Source organism: Protopterus annectens, chromosome 3.part0, assembly GCF_019279795.1.
Source record: "Protopterus annectens isolate FY-2018-M chromosome 3.part0, PAN1.0, whole genome shotgun sequence".
Lineage (NCBI taxonomy): Eukaryota > Metazoa > Chordata > Ceratodontiformes > Protopteridae > Protopterus > Protopterus annectens.
Genome location: NC_056731.1, coordinates 301,581,231 through 301,594,614, shown reverse-complemented (window position 1 = coordinate 301,594,614; position 13,384 = coordinate 301,581,231). Strand labels below are relative to the sequence as shown.

The 13,384-nt window shown below is 43.4% G+C and overlaps 1 protein-coding gene across 1 annotated transcript in view; it reads right to left on the bottom strand.

Annotated features, from left to right (window-relative positions):
• Positions 1-13,384, bottom strand: part of RBM33 (RNA binding motif protein 33) — a 1,894,586-nt gene that overhangs the window by 1,065,165 nt on the left and 816,037 nt on the right. The window contains exon 10 of the mRNA XM_044064784.1: positions 10,454-10,515. Within this exon, the coding sequence (XP_043920719.1) occupies positions 10,454-10,515 (62 nt within the window). The remainder of the gene's footprint in view (positions 1-10,453; positions 10,516-13,384) is intronic.

Sequence of the window (13,384 nt, the reverse complement as noted above, 5' to 3'; positions counted from 1 at the left end):
TAAAAATTAAGAGTTTTCCTCCTAGGGGTGCATGTACTTGGGCCTTGCTGGGAAACAAGATAGACAAGTCATTGCATACTTTTTCCATAAGTGGGTGGCTTACCACTCCCTGTTTTAGAGGAGAGAGTACCCCATTGTTTAGATCTCTGCATACCCTGAGACTGTAGTCTTGGTGGCCTGTTGCCCCGGGTTTGGACTGAGAATGCCTGGGAGGGACTGGAAAGGACGAGTTTTTAGAAGGCCAATGCCTACTGAATTTAGGTGGCTGCACCTGTAAGAAATCTAACAGTTTGCAAAGCTTTAGCTTTTTCCTCCATCTTTTTAAGAACAACTTCTGCTTTTGCTCTAAACAAACTTTCCTGGTGTAATGGAGCATCTAGTAATTTTGCTTTGACATGGTCTGGCAAGATTTTCTCCTTCAGCCAAGCATGCCTTCTCAGTGACAACAGCCCTGCAAGATGCTTCTAAGGCATCAAAACCACACTGCAAAGTACGTTTACTAACTTGATTTGCAGAACGCAATAACTCTTGTAAATCTTTATTTTCTGTACAATCTGGAAGCAACATTTTTTTGTTTAATTAGTTCCATAATATGCTGCTGGTACTTCAACATGTGAAACTGGCAATTCAAAGCCCTGATGGTAAGAGTTGCATAGGTACATACCTTCTTACCCCATCTGTCTAAAGCTCTAGAATCCCTGTCCGAAGGGGTAGAGTTTTTGGCTGATGTAGTCTTAATGCCTTTAGGTCCCTGGGAAATAGTCTCTGGATCTGCAGTGGGATTTTTAAGGAGAAATTTGTGAGAGTAAGGTACTCTGTAGTAACTTTCAGGCTGTCTAGGAGCTGGTGGTAGAGTATCAGGAGTAAGACTGGATTCCATGAAGACATCATCTACAATGTCCAGGACAGGGGGTATAAAGTACAGTTGTGTACCACTTACCATAAATGTAGATGTTCGAGTGTATTCACTGTTGCAGTCATTACATTTGGGTAATCAGCTGGCAGGTTGCCCTCAGTCAGCCTGATTAACAAAGTCTTGGGTCCTGCGTCAGTTGCTGTCCCTTCTTCCACAACGTCAGGTCGTCAGGGGTATAAACATGCAGCCAACACCATTACATCAGTTTTTCTTGCTCCAGATGTCAGGTGCCCCCCAAATGGGGAGCAAAATATATATGTATATGTAGAAGGAAAAACACAAAACATATACCTCCAAACAAAAGCAAATACACCAAAAAGGCTTTTAAAGATAGTAACAGAAATGAGAGGTATAATTAGAGAAAGAACAGGGGGCTGGAGGAAGGGTAACCAAAGCTATGGTTGGGAGGATGGATTTACACAGCATTAGGAGCAGCTATAAGGCCCTGCAGGACAGCAGTGGCAAAGCCTGCTCTGGATTTAGAGAAGAGAGGTAAATGGTAATGTTTGGTGAACGTATGAACTGAGCTCCAGGTAGCAGCTTCTAGAATGTCTCTGGTAGGAACCCCTCTGAGAAAGGCTGCAGACATAGATGCAGCCCTGGTGGAATGAGATCTGATCCCCTTGGGGTTAGGTTTACCATAGTGCATATAGCAGAAATGAGTACAATGGCTTATCCACTTGGAAACCGTCTGCTTTGAAATAGCCTTTCCCTCTGCCCCTGCAGCAAATGCCACCAGTAATTGTTCAGATTTTCTTAGAGATTTTGTCCTGTTTAAGTAGAATCTTAGTTGTCTGTGTACATCGAATGAATGCAGAATCTGCTCACCCTTGTTCTGTGGTTTTGGGAAGAAAGTTGGCAGATTAATGGTCTGATTAAGGGCCACACTAGATACCACTTTAGGCATAGAGGATGGACTGGTCCTGAGAACCACCCTGTCCGGATAAAAAATAATAAAAGGCTCCACTGCCATAAGAGCCTGTAGTTCTGAAATCCTTCTAGCTGAAGTGACTGCTAAAAGAAAAGCTGTTTTCCAAGAGAGAAATTTTAGGTCTGCAGTAGCAGCTGGCTCAAAAAGAAGTAGAATGAGTTTTTCCAAAACAAAATTGAGGTTGCATGCAGGAGTTGGTGCTCTCCTGGGAGGTCTTACATTTTTGGCCCCTCTGAGGTACTGCTTTAGCAGAGGATGAGAAAAGAGGGGAGGCTCTGTGTTGTAAAATGCTGAAATGGCAGAGGCATGGATTTTATGGAAGAAAAAGATAGGCCCTTGTGAAGCATCTCAGTTAAGTATTGCAGAATCTGAGGAATACTGGGCATTGCTGTGCTTATTCCTTGTGCTTGGTTCCAGGCACAGATTCTCTTCCATTTGTCAGCATAAGATTTTCTAGTAGTAGGCCTTCTAGCCTTCAAAATGACATCCATCACAGGTTTGCTGAGGGATGTAACTGGTGAAATTAGTTGATTAGCCATGCTGCAAGATTCAGAGTTTGGAGCCAAGTGTGCAGAATTTGATAGTTCTGCTGAGACAGTAGGTAAGGTGTCTGAGGCAGGTACCACGGAGGAATGTGCAACATACTGCGTAGGAGCAGGTACCAGTGTTGGCGAGGCCAGTCTGGAGCAATCAGAATCATTTTTGTTTTTTCTTGTCTGACTTTTAGTAAGACCTTGGAGAGCAGAGGCAGAGGGGGAAAGGCATAGACTGATAGATTTTTTCCAGCTGAAGGACACAGCATCCACTTTGCAAGCTTTCTTGTGCAGAATTTGTCCAACTGATAGTTTTGGGGTGAGACAAAAAGGTCTATGTCTGGGCTCCCCCATTTGCGTGTCAACATGCTGAAGATCTGTGGATCTCGTTTCCACTCATGTGGGTCCATAAGTTTTCTGCTTAGTTCATCTGCCAGAGTATTTTGCTTTCCTGGCAGGAATTGAGCTTGTAGATCTATCTGATAAGTCAAGACCGTGTTCCACAATGCCATGGCTAGTCTGCAAAGGGGGGAGGAATGGGTACCCCCCCTTGCTTGTTTATGTACCACATGACTGTGGAGTTGCCTGTCTATCAGTAGTTGTCCTGGATGAAGATAGTTCTTGAAGGCTGTCACAGCATTCTGTACAGCTAGCATTTCTTTCTGATTGATATGTAGGTGCATTTGATTTGGGCCCCATTGGCCCTGAATGCATCTCCCTGCCAGATGCGCCCCCCAAGCATAATCTGATGCATCTGTAGTCCGGGTTTGGGCAGCAGGGGGTGGAATGAATGACAGTCCCTTGTTTTGGTGGCAGGCCTCTGCCCATCATAGGAACTCTAACTACAAGCAAGGAATGATAGGAACATTGTTTCCAGGCTGTGACAATGTTGACTCCATAAGCTTTTTAGACACCATTGAAGTTTCCTCATATGCAGTCTTGCATATGGAATTAGAAGAATGCAGGAGGCCATGAACCCCAAGGCCTGCAGAATTTGTCTTGCAGATAGCTGGGTTTTTGTGGCCACTTGTTTGAAGTAAGTCATCAACTGAATTTGTTTTTCTGGCGTAAGGTAAGTCATCTGGGCAGTTGTATTCAAGCTTGCACCCAGGAATGTAATTATTTGAGAGGGTACCAGTTATGATTTCTTTTCGTTTATGGTGTACCCTAGACAAGTTAGAAGTCTTTTTACAAACGCCAGATGTTTTAGAAGAGTGTCCCTGGTTTCTGCCTGAATTAGACAATCGTCCAAATATGGATAAATTTGAATATTTTTTTGCCTGCAAAATGCAATTACTGGTGCCAGGCACTTTGTGAAGACCCTGGGCGCAGTAGATAAGCCAAAGGGCAGTGCAGAAAACTGGTAATGCAAATAGCCTGCTTTGAAGCGGAGGTATCTTCTGCAAGATTCCCTGATTGGGATATGCAGGTAAGCCTCTTTTAAGTCTAGAGTTACCAACCAGGCATCCTTGCCTAGCATAGGTAGTAAATGTTGGAGAATCAGCATCTTGAATTTTGGAATGTCCAGAAATGTATTTAGAAAGGATAAGTCCAGAATTGGACACCAAGATTTGTCTTTTCTGGGTACCAGGAAAAGTCTTGAATAAAAACCTTGTCCCTTTTCCTTTTCTGGTACTGGATGAATAGCCCCCATATTTATGAGGGGCATAACTTGTTTCTGGGCCTCTGCCCACTGATTTGGAGGCAGATCTGGCCATCCGTTTGGGAATGGCAACGTGTGGAAATGAAATCTGTATCCCTGGGATACTATATTTAAAACCCATTTGTCCTGGGTAATCAGTTGCCAGTTTCGTGCATGAAGTGCCAGTTTCCCCCCCAAAGGGGCGGCCAAAAGATAAGTGCTTGGTGATTGCAGTGGAACGTCATTGACACTGTTTAACGTAGGAAGGTGCCTTGTTACTTACAGATTTGGAGGTGAAGGCACCACATTGCTTTGTTCTACAAGTTCCTTGGGACTGAAACCTGGAGCCTTTGGAATGTCTGGGTTTGACTTGAGCGGCTCTAGTGGGCACTGGAAAGGACCTGTTCTTAGTAGGCCAGTGCCTACTGAACCTGGGTGGCTGCACTTGTAGGAAATCTTTTACAGTTTGCATAGATTTAGCTTTATCTTCCATCTTTTTCAAAACTTCTTCAGCCTTACTACCAAATAGACTGTCCTGTTGTAAAGCAGCATCCAACAATTTTGCTTTAACATGGTCAGGCAGATTTTGCTCCTTGAGCCAAGCATGCCTTCTTATCACAGATCCAGTTACAGCAGCCCTGCAAGAGGCCTCCATGGAATCAAAACCACATTGCAAACTATTTTTTCCAACTTGTTCAGCTGAATGCAATAAATCCTGCAACTCTATTTTCCACAGTCAGAAATCAACATCATTTTCTGTTTAAGTAAACCCATGACATGCTGTTGATATTTAAGCATATGAAATTGACAGTTTAAAGCCCGATTGCCAAGGTTGCAGATGTGTATACCTTCTTACCCCATCTATCCAGCTATCAGAAGGGGTAGGATTTTTAGCAGTAGAAGCCTTAACGCCCTTGGGACGCTGAGAAACGGTTTCAGGGTCAGCAGTAGGGTTTTTAAAGAAGAATTTGCGGGAGTCAAGAACCCTGTAATACCTGTCTGGCTTACTAGGAGCCGGAGGCAGGGAATCAGGAGACATACTGGACTCTGAGAAAGCATCATCAACAATGTCTAGAACAGGAGGTATAGCCAAAGGCCTATGCTGAGGAAGAAGGAAATCCCTAAGTCTCTTTTCAGACTCTGAGAAATCCTGACTCTCCCAGTGAAATTGTTCCCTTAAGGTAGGCAAAGTTTCTCCAAAAGAAAAATCCTCAGGAGGAGAAGCAGAAGGGATGGAATCTTCTGCATCAGAGTCCTCATAAGTGGGAATAGATAATTCCTGATCAGAAGAAATAGAAACCTGATCTGAAGATTCATAGTCGGTGCCTTGCCTAGGCCCCTTAGCAGGAGGGGGATGGGTACCCCTGATCAAGGTAATTAAATCCTCAGCCATATTGATAATTTGTCTTTTAGGCATTGGGGCCTGTACACGTGGCCAAAGCGTCAGTTTTTTAGACATAGAAGTAGATTTTGGCCTTAGTTTTGAAGATGGAGTCGGTTTAATATACAAATCTTTAGGCCTGAAAACGCCCACTCAGAAGCCGGTGTCTGCTCAGTGGCTCCAGACCCATCTAAGGTAGAGACATCCACGGGTTCACTACTTAAAGTATCTCGAGACATACTGGACTCCGAATGGTTCTCAGTAGAGGCCTGCGAATTAAAAGTAGCAGGTATCAGGGGCTGCGAAAGTGCCTCACTGAGTACCGGCGAACCGGTGACTGGCTTAGGAGAAGCTTTGTCTTCGGTTTTGGACCTCGACAGTCTGTCTTTCTTTTTCTTTGTGTTTTTTTAGGCATTCCGGTAGTTGGATTGCTAACTGACGACATTTCTGAATAGTTAAATCTCGAGCCAAAATATTTAGAAGCAAAAATATACCAACGTTTAATAGTGCGTTAATTAAATTTAGCACAAAACCGACAGCAAGGCACGTTGTGGTCAGGGCCTAGGCAAGGAATAAATACAAATGAAAATCCTTATGAGGTATTTGCTTCCCACAAGTAATACAATCATTAACTTTTACTGACATCAGTAAGGAGCAAGAAAAAGTTTCCCCAATGGGGTACTTAGCTTTTAGTTGAAGACTTCGGTTCTGAAACTCGAAAACAAAAATTTCAGGAGTCTGCAGACAGCCACTTGCGAACTGTTCTGCTTTGGGCACCGTGCGGCAAGAAAGACTGATGTAATAGCGTCGGCTGCATGTTTTATACACCTGACGACCTGACGTCATGGAAGAAGGGACAGCAACCAACGCAGGACCCAAGACTTTGTTAATCAGGCCGACTGAGGGCAATCTGCCAGCAGATTACCCAAATGTAATGACTGCAACAGTGAAACACGAAGAACATCTAGAGGCCTGTGCTGAGGCAAGTCTAAAAATTCTCTGAGTCTCTTTTTGGACTGAGGGTAGTCTTGACATTCCCAGTGGAAATGCTCTTGTAAGGTATGCAAGGTTTCACCAAAAGAGAAATCCTCTGGAGTGAAGGCAGAGGGAATGGATTCCTCTGCATCTGAATCCTCATAATGAGATAAGAGCTTGTCTTCATAATCAGAAATTTCAGAGTCATCGGACTCCTGGTCTGCAGAAGCTGAAGGGGAGTGGGCACTTTGTCTCTTAGCAGGGGAAGGCTGACTTCCCCCTAATAACCGTAATAAGGTCTTCAGCCATTCTAAGCATTCGTTTTTGTGGCATGGGAACAGGTGCATGTGCTTTGCTCGTCGGTTTTCTAGGCGTAGTGCATACTCTGGGTCTAAGAAACTCTGTAGTTTTGGTTAAAAAAGTAGTTGGTTTGAGTCGAACATCCATTGAGTGAATAACTGCCTCAGAAGTCAGTGCCTGCTCAGCGGCTCTGAACCCATCCAAGGTAGAGACATTTGCAGGTTCCATAGTCGATGATGAGTCTCGCGGCATACCGGACTCCGAATGGGTCTCAGTAGAAGCCTGAAAATCCACTGAAGTGGCCATCAGGGGCTGTGAAAGTGCCTCACTGACTACCGGCGGACTGGCGACTAACTTAACGGAAGTGCCGTCGGCAGTTTTGGACTTATGCAGTCTGTCTTTGTCTTTATCTTTATGTTTTTTCAGAATATCGGTAGTCGGATGGCTTATCGAAGCCATTTCAGAATATGGAGATCGAGAGCGAAAGAATTTAGCGACAAAGACAGCCCGACGATGAATAGTTCTGGCATTAAATAAGGCACAAAACCGACAGCGAGGGATGTCGTGGTCTGGGCCTAAACAGGTGACACAGTAAGAATGAAAATCTCTGTGAGGTATTTGCTTTCCAAAGGCAAGACAATTGTTAACTTTTTCTGACATCAGTGAGAGCAAGAAAAAAGGATCCCCAATTGGGTACTTAGCTTTAGAAGACTTCAGGATTATTAAATTCGTAAACGAAAATTCCGGTAGCGGCCGACCGGCACTTGCAAACTGCTTCTGCTTTGGGCTGCTCGGCAAGAAAGACTGATGTAATGGCGTCGGCTGCCTGTTTTTATACCCCTGACGACCTAACGTCAGTCCTGGAGCGACAGCATCCGATGCAGAAAAACTAAGTCTCTGGTATTCGGGCCGACTGAGGGTTACCTGCAAGCAGATAACCCAAGTGTGAGGACTGCAACAGTGAAACAAGAAGAACATCTGTTGAGTCTTCTTTGCCCTCTTCTGGCATCCACATTGAGATACTCTGGATTGTTCGCATAAGAAAGTTTGTTTCTAGGATAATTCCTATGAAATTTAGGCACAGGAGATTCCAGGATGTGCTGGAGATCCTTAAGTTCTTTGCTTTTTTCTTGCAAAGACTTGAAGAGCTCTGCGGAAGGTTTCCCAAACAGGGGAGTATTATTCCGGGGGGGGGGCATCCATCAGTTTTGCCTTGGTATCTTTAGGCAGAGGCTGAAGCCTAAGCCAGGCAAATCTTCTAAGAGCAGACGAGGAAGCAGCAGCCCTAGAGGAGGCTTCTACTGCATCACAGGTGCACTTTATAGAATGCCTGGCTACCTGAGAGGAGGTGGCAAGGCGTGATGATGCCAGGGCCTTATTTTCAGAGTCAGGCATATCTGATACCAGTTTTGAGACTTGGGGAAAGGAGTTCCAAGTTGTACTTGTTCATGTGTGTCTGACAATTTAATGGTCTGAAGGCCAGGGTACCTGAGGTATAGATTTTCTTTCTAAGCCTCTCCAACTGTCTGCTGTCTTTATCTGAGGGCAGCAGGGAAAAGGAAGGAAGCGACCTGGAGGCCTTATCAGAGGCAACAGAAATAATAGAAGGATCTGCAGCAGATGCCTTAAAAGGAATTGGCAGTCCTTGGGTACTTCCTAGTACCAGACAGGCTTTTTAGGTGCTGGGGAGTATGAGTCTGGGTGGGTGGTTGTGGATGCAAAGGCATCCAGGAATGCAGGTATTACAGGAGGGGTGGCTGAAGGATGGGGGTTCTGAACCTGGAGGAAGTCATAATAGTGCTTTTGGACCTCTGACATCTCTGTGAAGTCCCACTTGAAGTGGTCATACATTTTGGAGACAGCCTTCCCGAAAGAAGGCTCCTCCATTGAGGAATCTGTCCCATTGGAGTCCTCTTCAGGGGAAGTATAATCCAATGGGGAGGATATTTGGGAGGAATAATCCAAGTCCTCATCCCCTTCCTCAGAAGAGGAGTCTTCATCTGAAGTAAGAAGGGCGTATTTCTCTTTCTAGGGGAAGAACGCCCGGTCGGTGGCCTAACGGCCATGAAGGCCTTAAAGAGGCCTTGAGAAAAGTTCAACCATTCCTTCTGTGTGTCGGGGAAAGGAGAGGCATACTTGTTTTTTGGTGGTTCTTTATAGGCGTATCTATGTGGTGCAAAGAAAGACGGGCAGACATAGGCCTGCAGTCTACATCGGATTAGACATCCTCCCTAATGACAACCTGGGTAATCCTCCTATGGGCCCTCCGACACAATAAGCCTCAGTTTTCCCCTGGACGCTGGAGGCAGACATCTGAGTAGCCTCTTTTGACGTGCAAATGTCTGGAGCTAAGACAGCCTGTGAAGCGGGCTCGATCTGTGGTTCCAGATCTTGGTCCGTGTGCATCTCTGAGTTCTCATGCGCTTCAGGAGAGATGTCCAACTCGAGAGGCGAAGCTTCAGATTCGGGCCTATGTTTGTTGGCTTTTCCATTTTGTAGGCTCGGTCGTCGGGTCTGGAGTAGGGCCCATCACGTTCTTTGCTAAAAGCTTGAGATGTCGATTTTCTAGGTAGATTGCAAAGGAGGATAAATGACTATGGAGGGTTTTTGGGACAAAAGATTGGCAAAGAGTACAGGATTTGTGATTGTGTTGAGGACCTAAGCAAAAAAGGCACAGAGTATGACCGTCTTTATGTGGAATCTGTCATCCACAATTACATTTCCCTTTTCTGGATGTCTTGAACTTCAGAGATAAAGAAAGGTAGCAAAAAACAAAAGGTTTCCCCAACAGGCACTTATCTTTTTCAAAGAATAGCGATTCCGACAGCAGAGCGATGTCCAGGACTGGCAAACTGACTGGTGGCAAAGAAGTTCTGAGGGTGGTGTGCACGTATGTCTCCTTTATGGCCGATGTCCGCTGACGGCCAACATCACACATACCGCACACCTTAGGTGGTAAAAGACTTTGGTAAACTGGCTGACGTCAGGTCACTGCCTTAGCAGGCAACTCCCTTAAATCAGGAATACTGCAAAAGAAGAATAGAAGGACATGTGGAAGAGTCTACATTATATGAGGTACAGGGTGGACACAAAAGGTTATAATAGAGAAGTTAACATTTACAGATTGTACTGAAAGTTTTAATACAAAGAATGGAAGAGAAAAGGAGAAGGGTGAAGAGGAGAGAGGAAGCAGGATTTTCAAGATAACGTGGATAAGAAAAAAAACACATATGATGGATGTTTTTTTTTTTTTTTTTTTGTATAGGGTAAAGGGAGCGGCTATGAAAAAAGCTACAGAAATGGGGAGTAGAACAGTAAGAAGGAAGCAAGGGATAAGGAGGCTGGGGACAATCTGAAAGTGGACAGAATAGGTTATGGAAAATGGATGTAAATGCATAGAGAGGAATGGGAAAGAGCAGAGACTGGAGAAGCAAGAAGCAAAGGGGGTGGAGGTAAGGAAAAAAAATTGGAATACTTCTTTAAATTATACTTAAAATGATTAGCAGTTTAATATGCATGGAAATGACAAGATATACAAATATGAGAGCACAAGTATATAGTAACATTCCACATGAAAAAGATAAAATGTGGGGGAATCAATAAAGGTTTCAAAATGCCCATGATCTTTACAAACATTTACAATCTGCAAATCTGAAATGACAGCTCTAATAAGTAAAACTGCACAAAGCTTACAACAGAAAACCTTATGATGAACAAATTAATCTTAACATTTATAGTTGAACACATAAAAAAAGAAAAAAGATTTGCTGCTCACAGGAAATCTTGGTGGTTCCAAAACAAGCTTAGGTTGCTCTGGAGGTAAGGGAAGCAACGGCACTGCAAAAGAAAAATACAGAAATATTACAACCTGAACCTAGCCAATAAAACTTGATACACTCTTCTAACATTCTGTCTCTACTTGCCTTCTAAAAATGAATTCAGCATCAGATTTGTGTTGTTTACCATTCACTTTACATTAGCAGAAGCTGCAAACAAATTAAAGCATACAATACAAAGTACATCTCCAGTACACTTTTACACTTCTGAAATAATTGCTGAGCATAAGTAGTCTGTGGAATCCTTCTGAAGTACAGTAAGCAGCAACAAAATAATGCTCCACAAAGACACAAAAAAGTGACCCCCACAACAAGTGACTTCACATCTGGGTAGACTGTGGAAAAAGTAAATATTGTGGGAAGAAATAGCCAGAGAATTGTTATGGCTAGGCTTGTATAGGCCCTAGGGCTGATAGCCTAGTACCAACCTATGAACTTAAGTGTCTGCACCTACACAAAAATGAAGAATTAATGTGACACAGGCCTAAGACACACTAAACAAGCAACTTCAGTGAGTAACAGGCACGTAGATGGCAACAAGTAAATTGGTAATAACGTTGTTGCAGATGGTGCACACTAACATCAATAAATCACTATACTGATTGACTGGGTAGTGGTGGTGCTGGTGGGGAGAGTATGCATGCAGACAGTACTAGGAATACGTCATGGACAGCTTCTGCACAATGGTGGCTAGTAGTTTTAAGAATGAGGGACTGCCCAGTGAGCATCACTACAAAGACTGGGAAGCTTCCTGCCTTTATTCGACTTCTTCAAGAATAAATAATACAAATAAAAATGTACTAAGAAAATCAAATCACAAAACACAAACCAGAAACATGAATAAATCAAACAAAATGGACAGCACAGTAAAAAAAAATGCAGGAAAGGAAGAGAGATGACAGACTGCCACTGCTGAACCAACAAACATATTCTGGCTTGTACTACAATAATCACTACTGTGTAATTATGCAAAATACAAATTCTCAAGACATGCACACAACGTACATCAACAACGCAGTAGTGTTCCTCATATACACCAAACTTGACTAAAACAAAAACAAAACAAAAAACATCTACCCCCGTAGTTCCCCCACTGCCTCTATCTAACTTACTATACCTAATCTTCTTAGAGGAACCTCTTTTCCCGAGTGTACCTACCTCCTTTCTTCACTAGGTGGCATCATACCTCAGTTACAAAGGGTCTATATTAGAATATCGAAAGATGTAAACACCGAATGTTTAAATGTCGAACTGTATTCAGCGAAAGCTGAAAATATCGAAGCAAAAGAAAAACCATATTTACAATATTTACAAACCCAAACCACAACCACCCCCAAACACAGAGGGGAAGGCAGTCTTGATAAATATTTCAACTCGGCAGCAGTAGCTGCAGGCAAAGGTTGTAGAGTGAGTTTCTCCAACACAAAATTGAGATCCCAAGCAGGAGTAGGAGCCAAAGGATGAGAAAAAAATGTGGGGTCACAGTCATATAGTGAGCAGAAATTGCAGCATGAACCTTTATAGAGGGAGAAGGACAAACCTTTGTCCACCATCAAAGTCCTAAAATCTTCTCCATTTAATATTCAAATTTTTCTCCTCCAACTTTACTTGTACTACTCCAAATCAAAATAACATTCAAAGAAAACTGTGGAAGACCCCTCCAGGGTTTAAAAAAGAGAATGTGCCAGGGTTGTTAGATGGTGAGCAGGAAGTTTGACATTGAGTAATTGACTGTTCTCCCTGACTGCAGCAGGTGGAATCAGGAAGGCCAAAGGGAGAGGCCCCGCACCAGACTTCTCAGTAATGGGCTATTAAAATCATGGTTTGCTTGTCTGTCTGACCTTCAGGAGTAATTCTTTGGGAGAGTGGCAGTGGTGTGGCGTGAAGCTTGCTCCAATTGAATGAGAGAATGAGCATCCACTTTCCAAGCAAATGGATGAAACCCAAAAAACTTTGCAAACTTTTGGCAATTTAATTTAGGCGAGAAGAGGATCTATGTCTATGGTTCCATTCACTCTACACTTTTTGAAATACATGCGGATCAATTTCCCCACTGCGGATCCATTGTTGTCTACTCAACACATCTGCTACAGGAGTTCTTGGTGCCCTGGCAAAAACCTTGGCCAGATTTAGCTGTAAACTGAGAGCAGTCTCTCCAAAAATCATTGCTTGTCTGCATAGTGGGTATGAATGTGTCCCCAAGTGAAATGTGAATGTTGGGCATCTCCTTTTAGAATCTGATTCTCACTTGGTTGGTCACAGAGAGCTCCTTCTTTTACATCTGATCTTATGATCGCACCCCAAAATTCCTTTCTGGTGTAAGGTATTATCTTCCCTTGACAGTGTCCACAATACATATCTTGGCAGTGTTAAGTTTAGGTTGATTTTTTGAGACCTTGTTGTAGAATTGGCATTTTTGAGTTTGGCATTGGGGACATTTTTGAGATAAGATGCCAGCAGTTTTGAGGCCAGATTGACTTGAGTACCATTGGGGCCTGGACTGAGAAGTTCTAAGATGGAAATACAGAATACAGCATCAGCCTGGACTCTTTGTCAAAAATTGATCTGGGATGTTGTATGTCCTCTTTGTTTGTCCTGCTCATAAAAAGGGAGAGGGTTTTGTTTGTCCGGGTCAACCTCACAGAATAATTCTAGTATTCAGTCACAGCCAGAAAGCACATATCCTGAGAGAGAAGTTCGGATCTTTTACTTGACTTCACATAGACACCCTAGGCATCTTAACACTGCCTCACACGCTCTTAGCCTGAAGAAAGCCATCACTTTTCCAGGCCTCTTGAAAAGCAATCGTCCAATGTAGATAAGATAAAGACTCAGAACCCTTGGTGATAACTCTGGCTCCCTTACTGCAA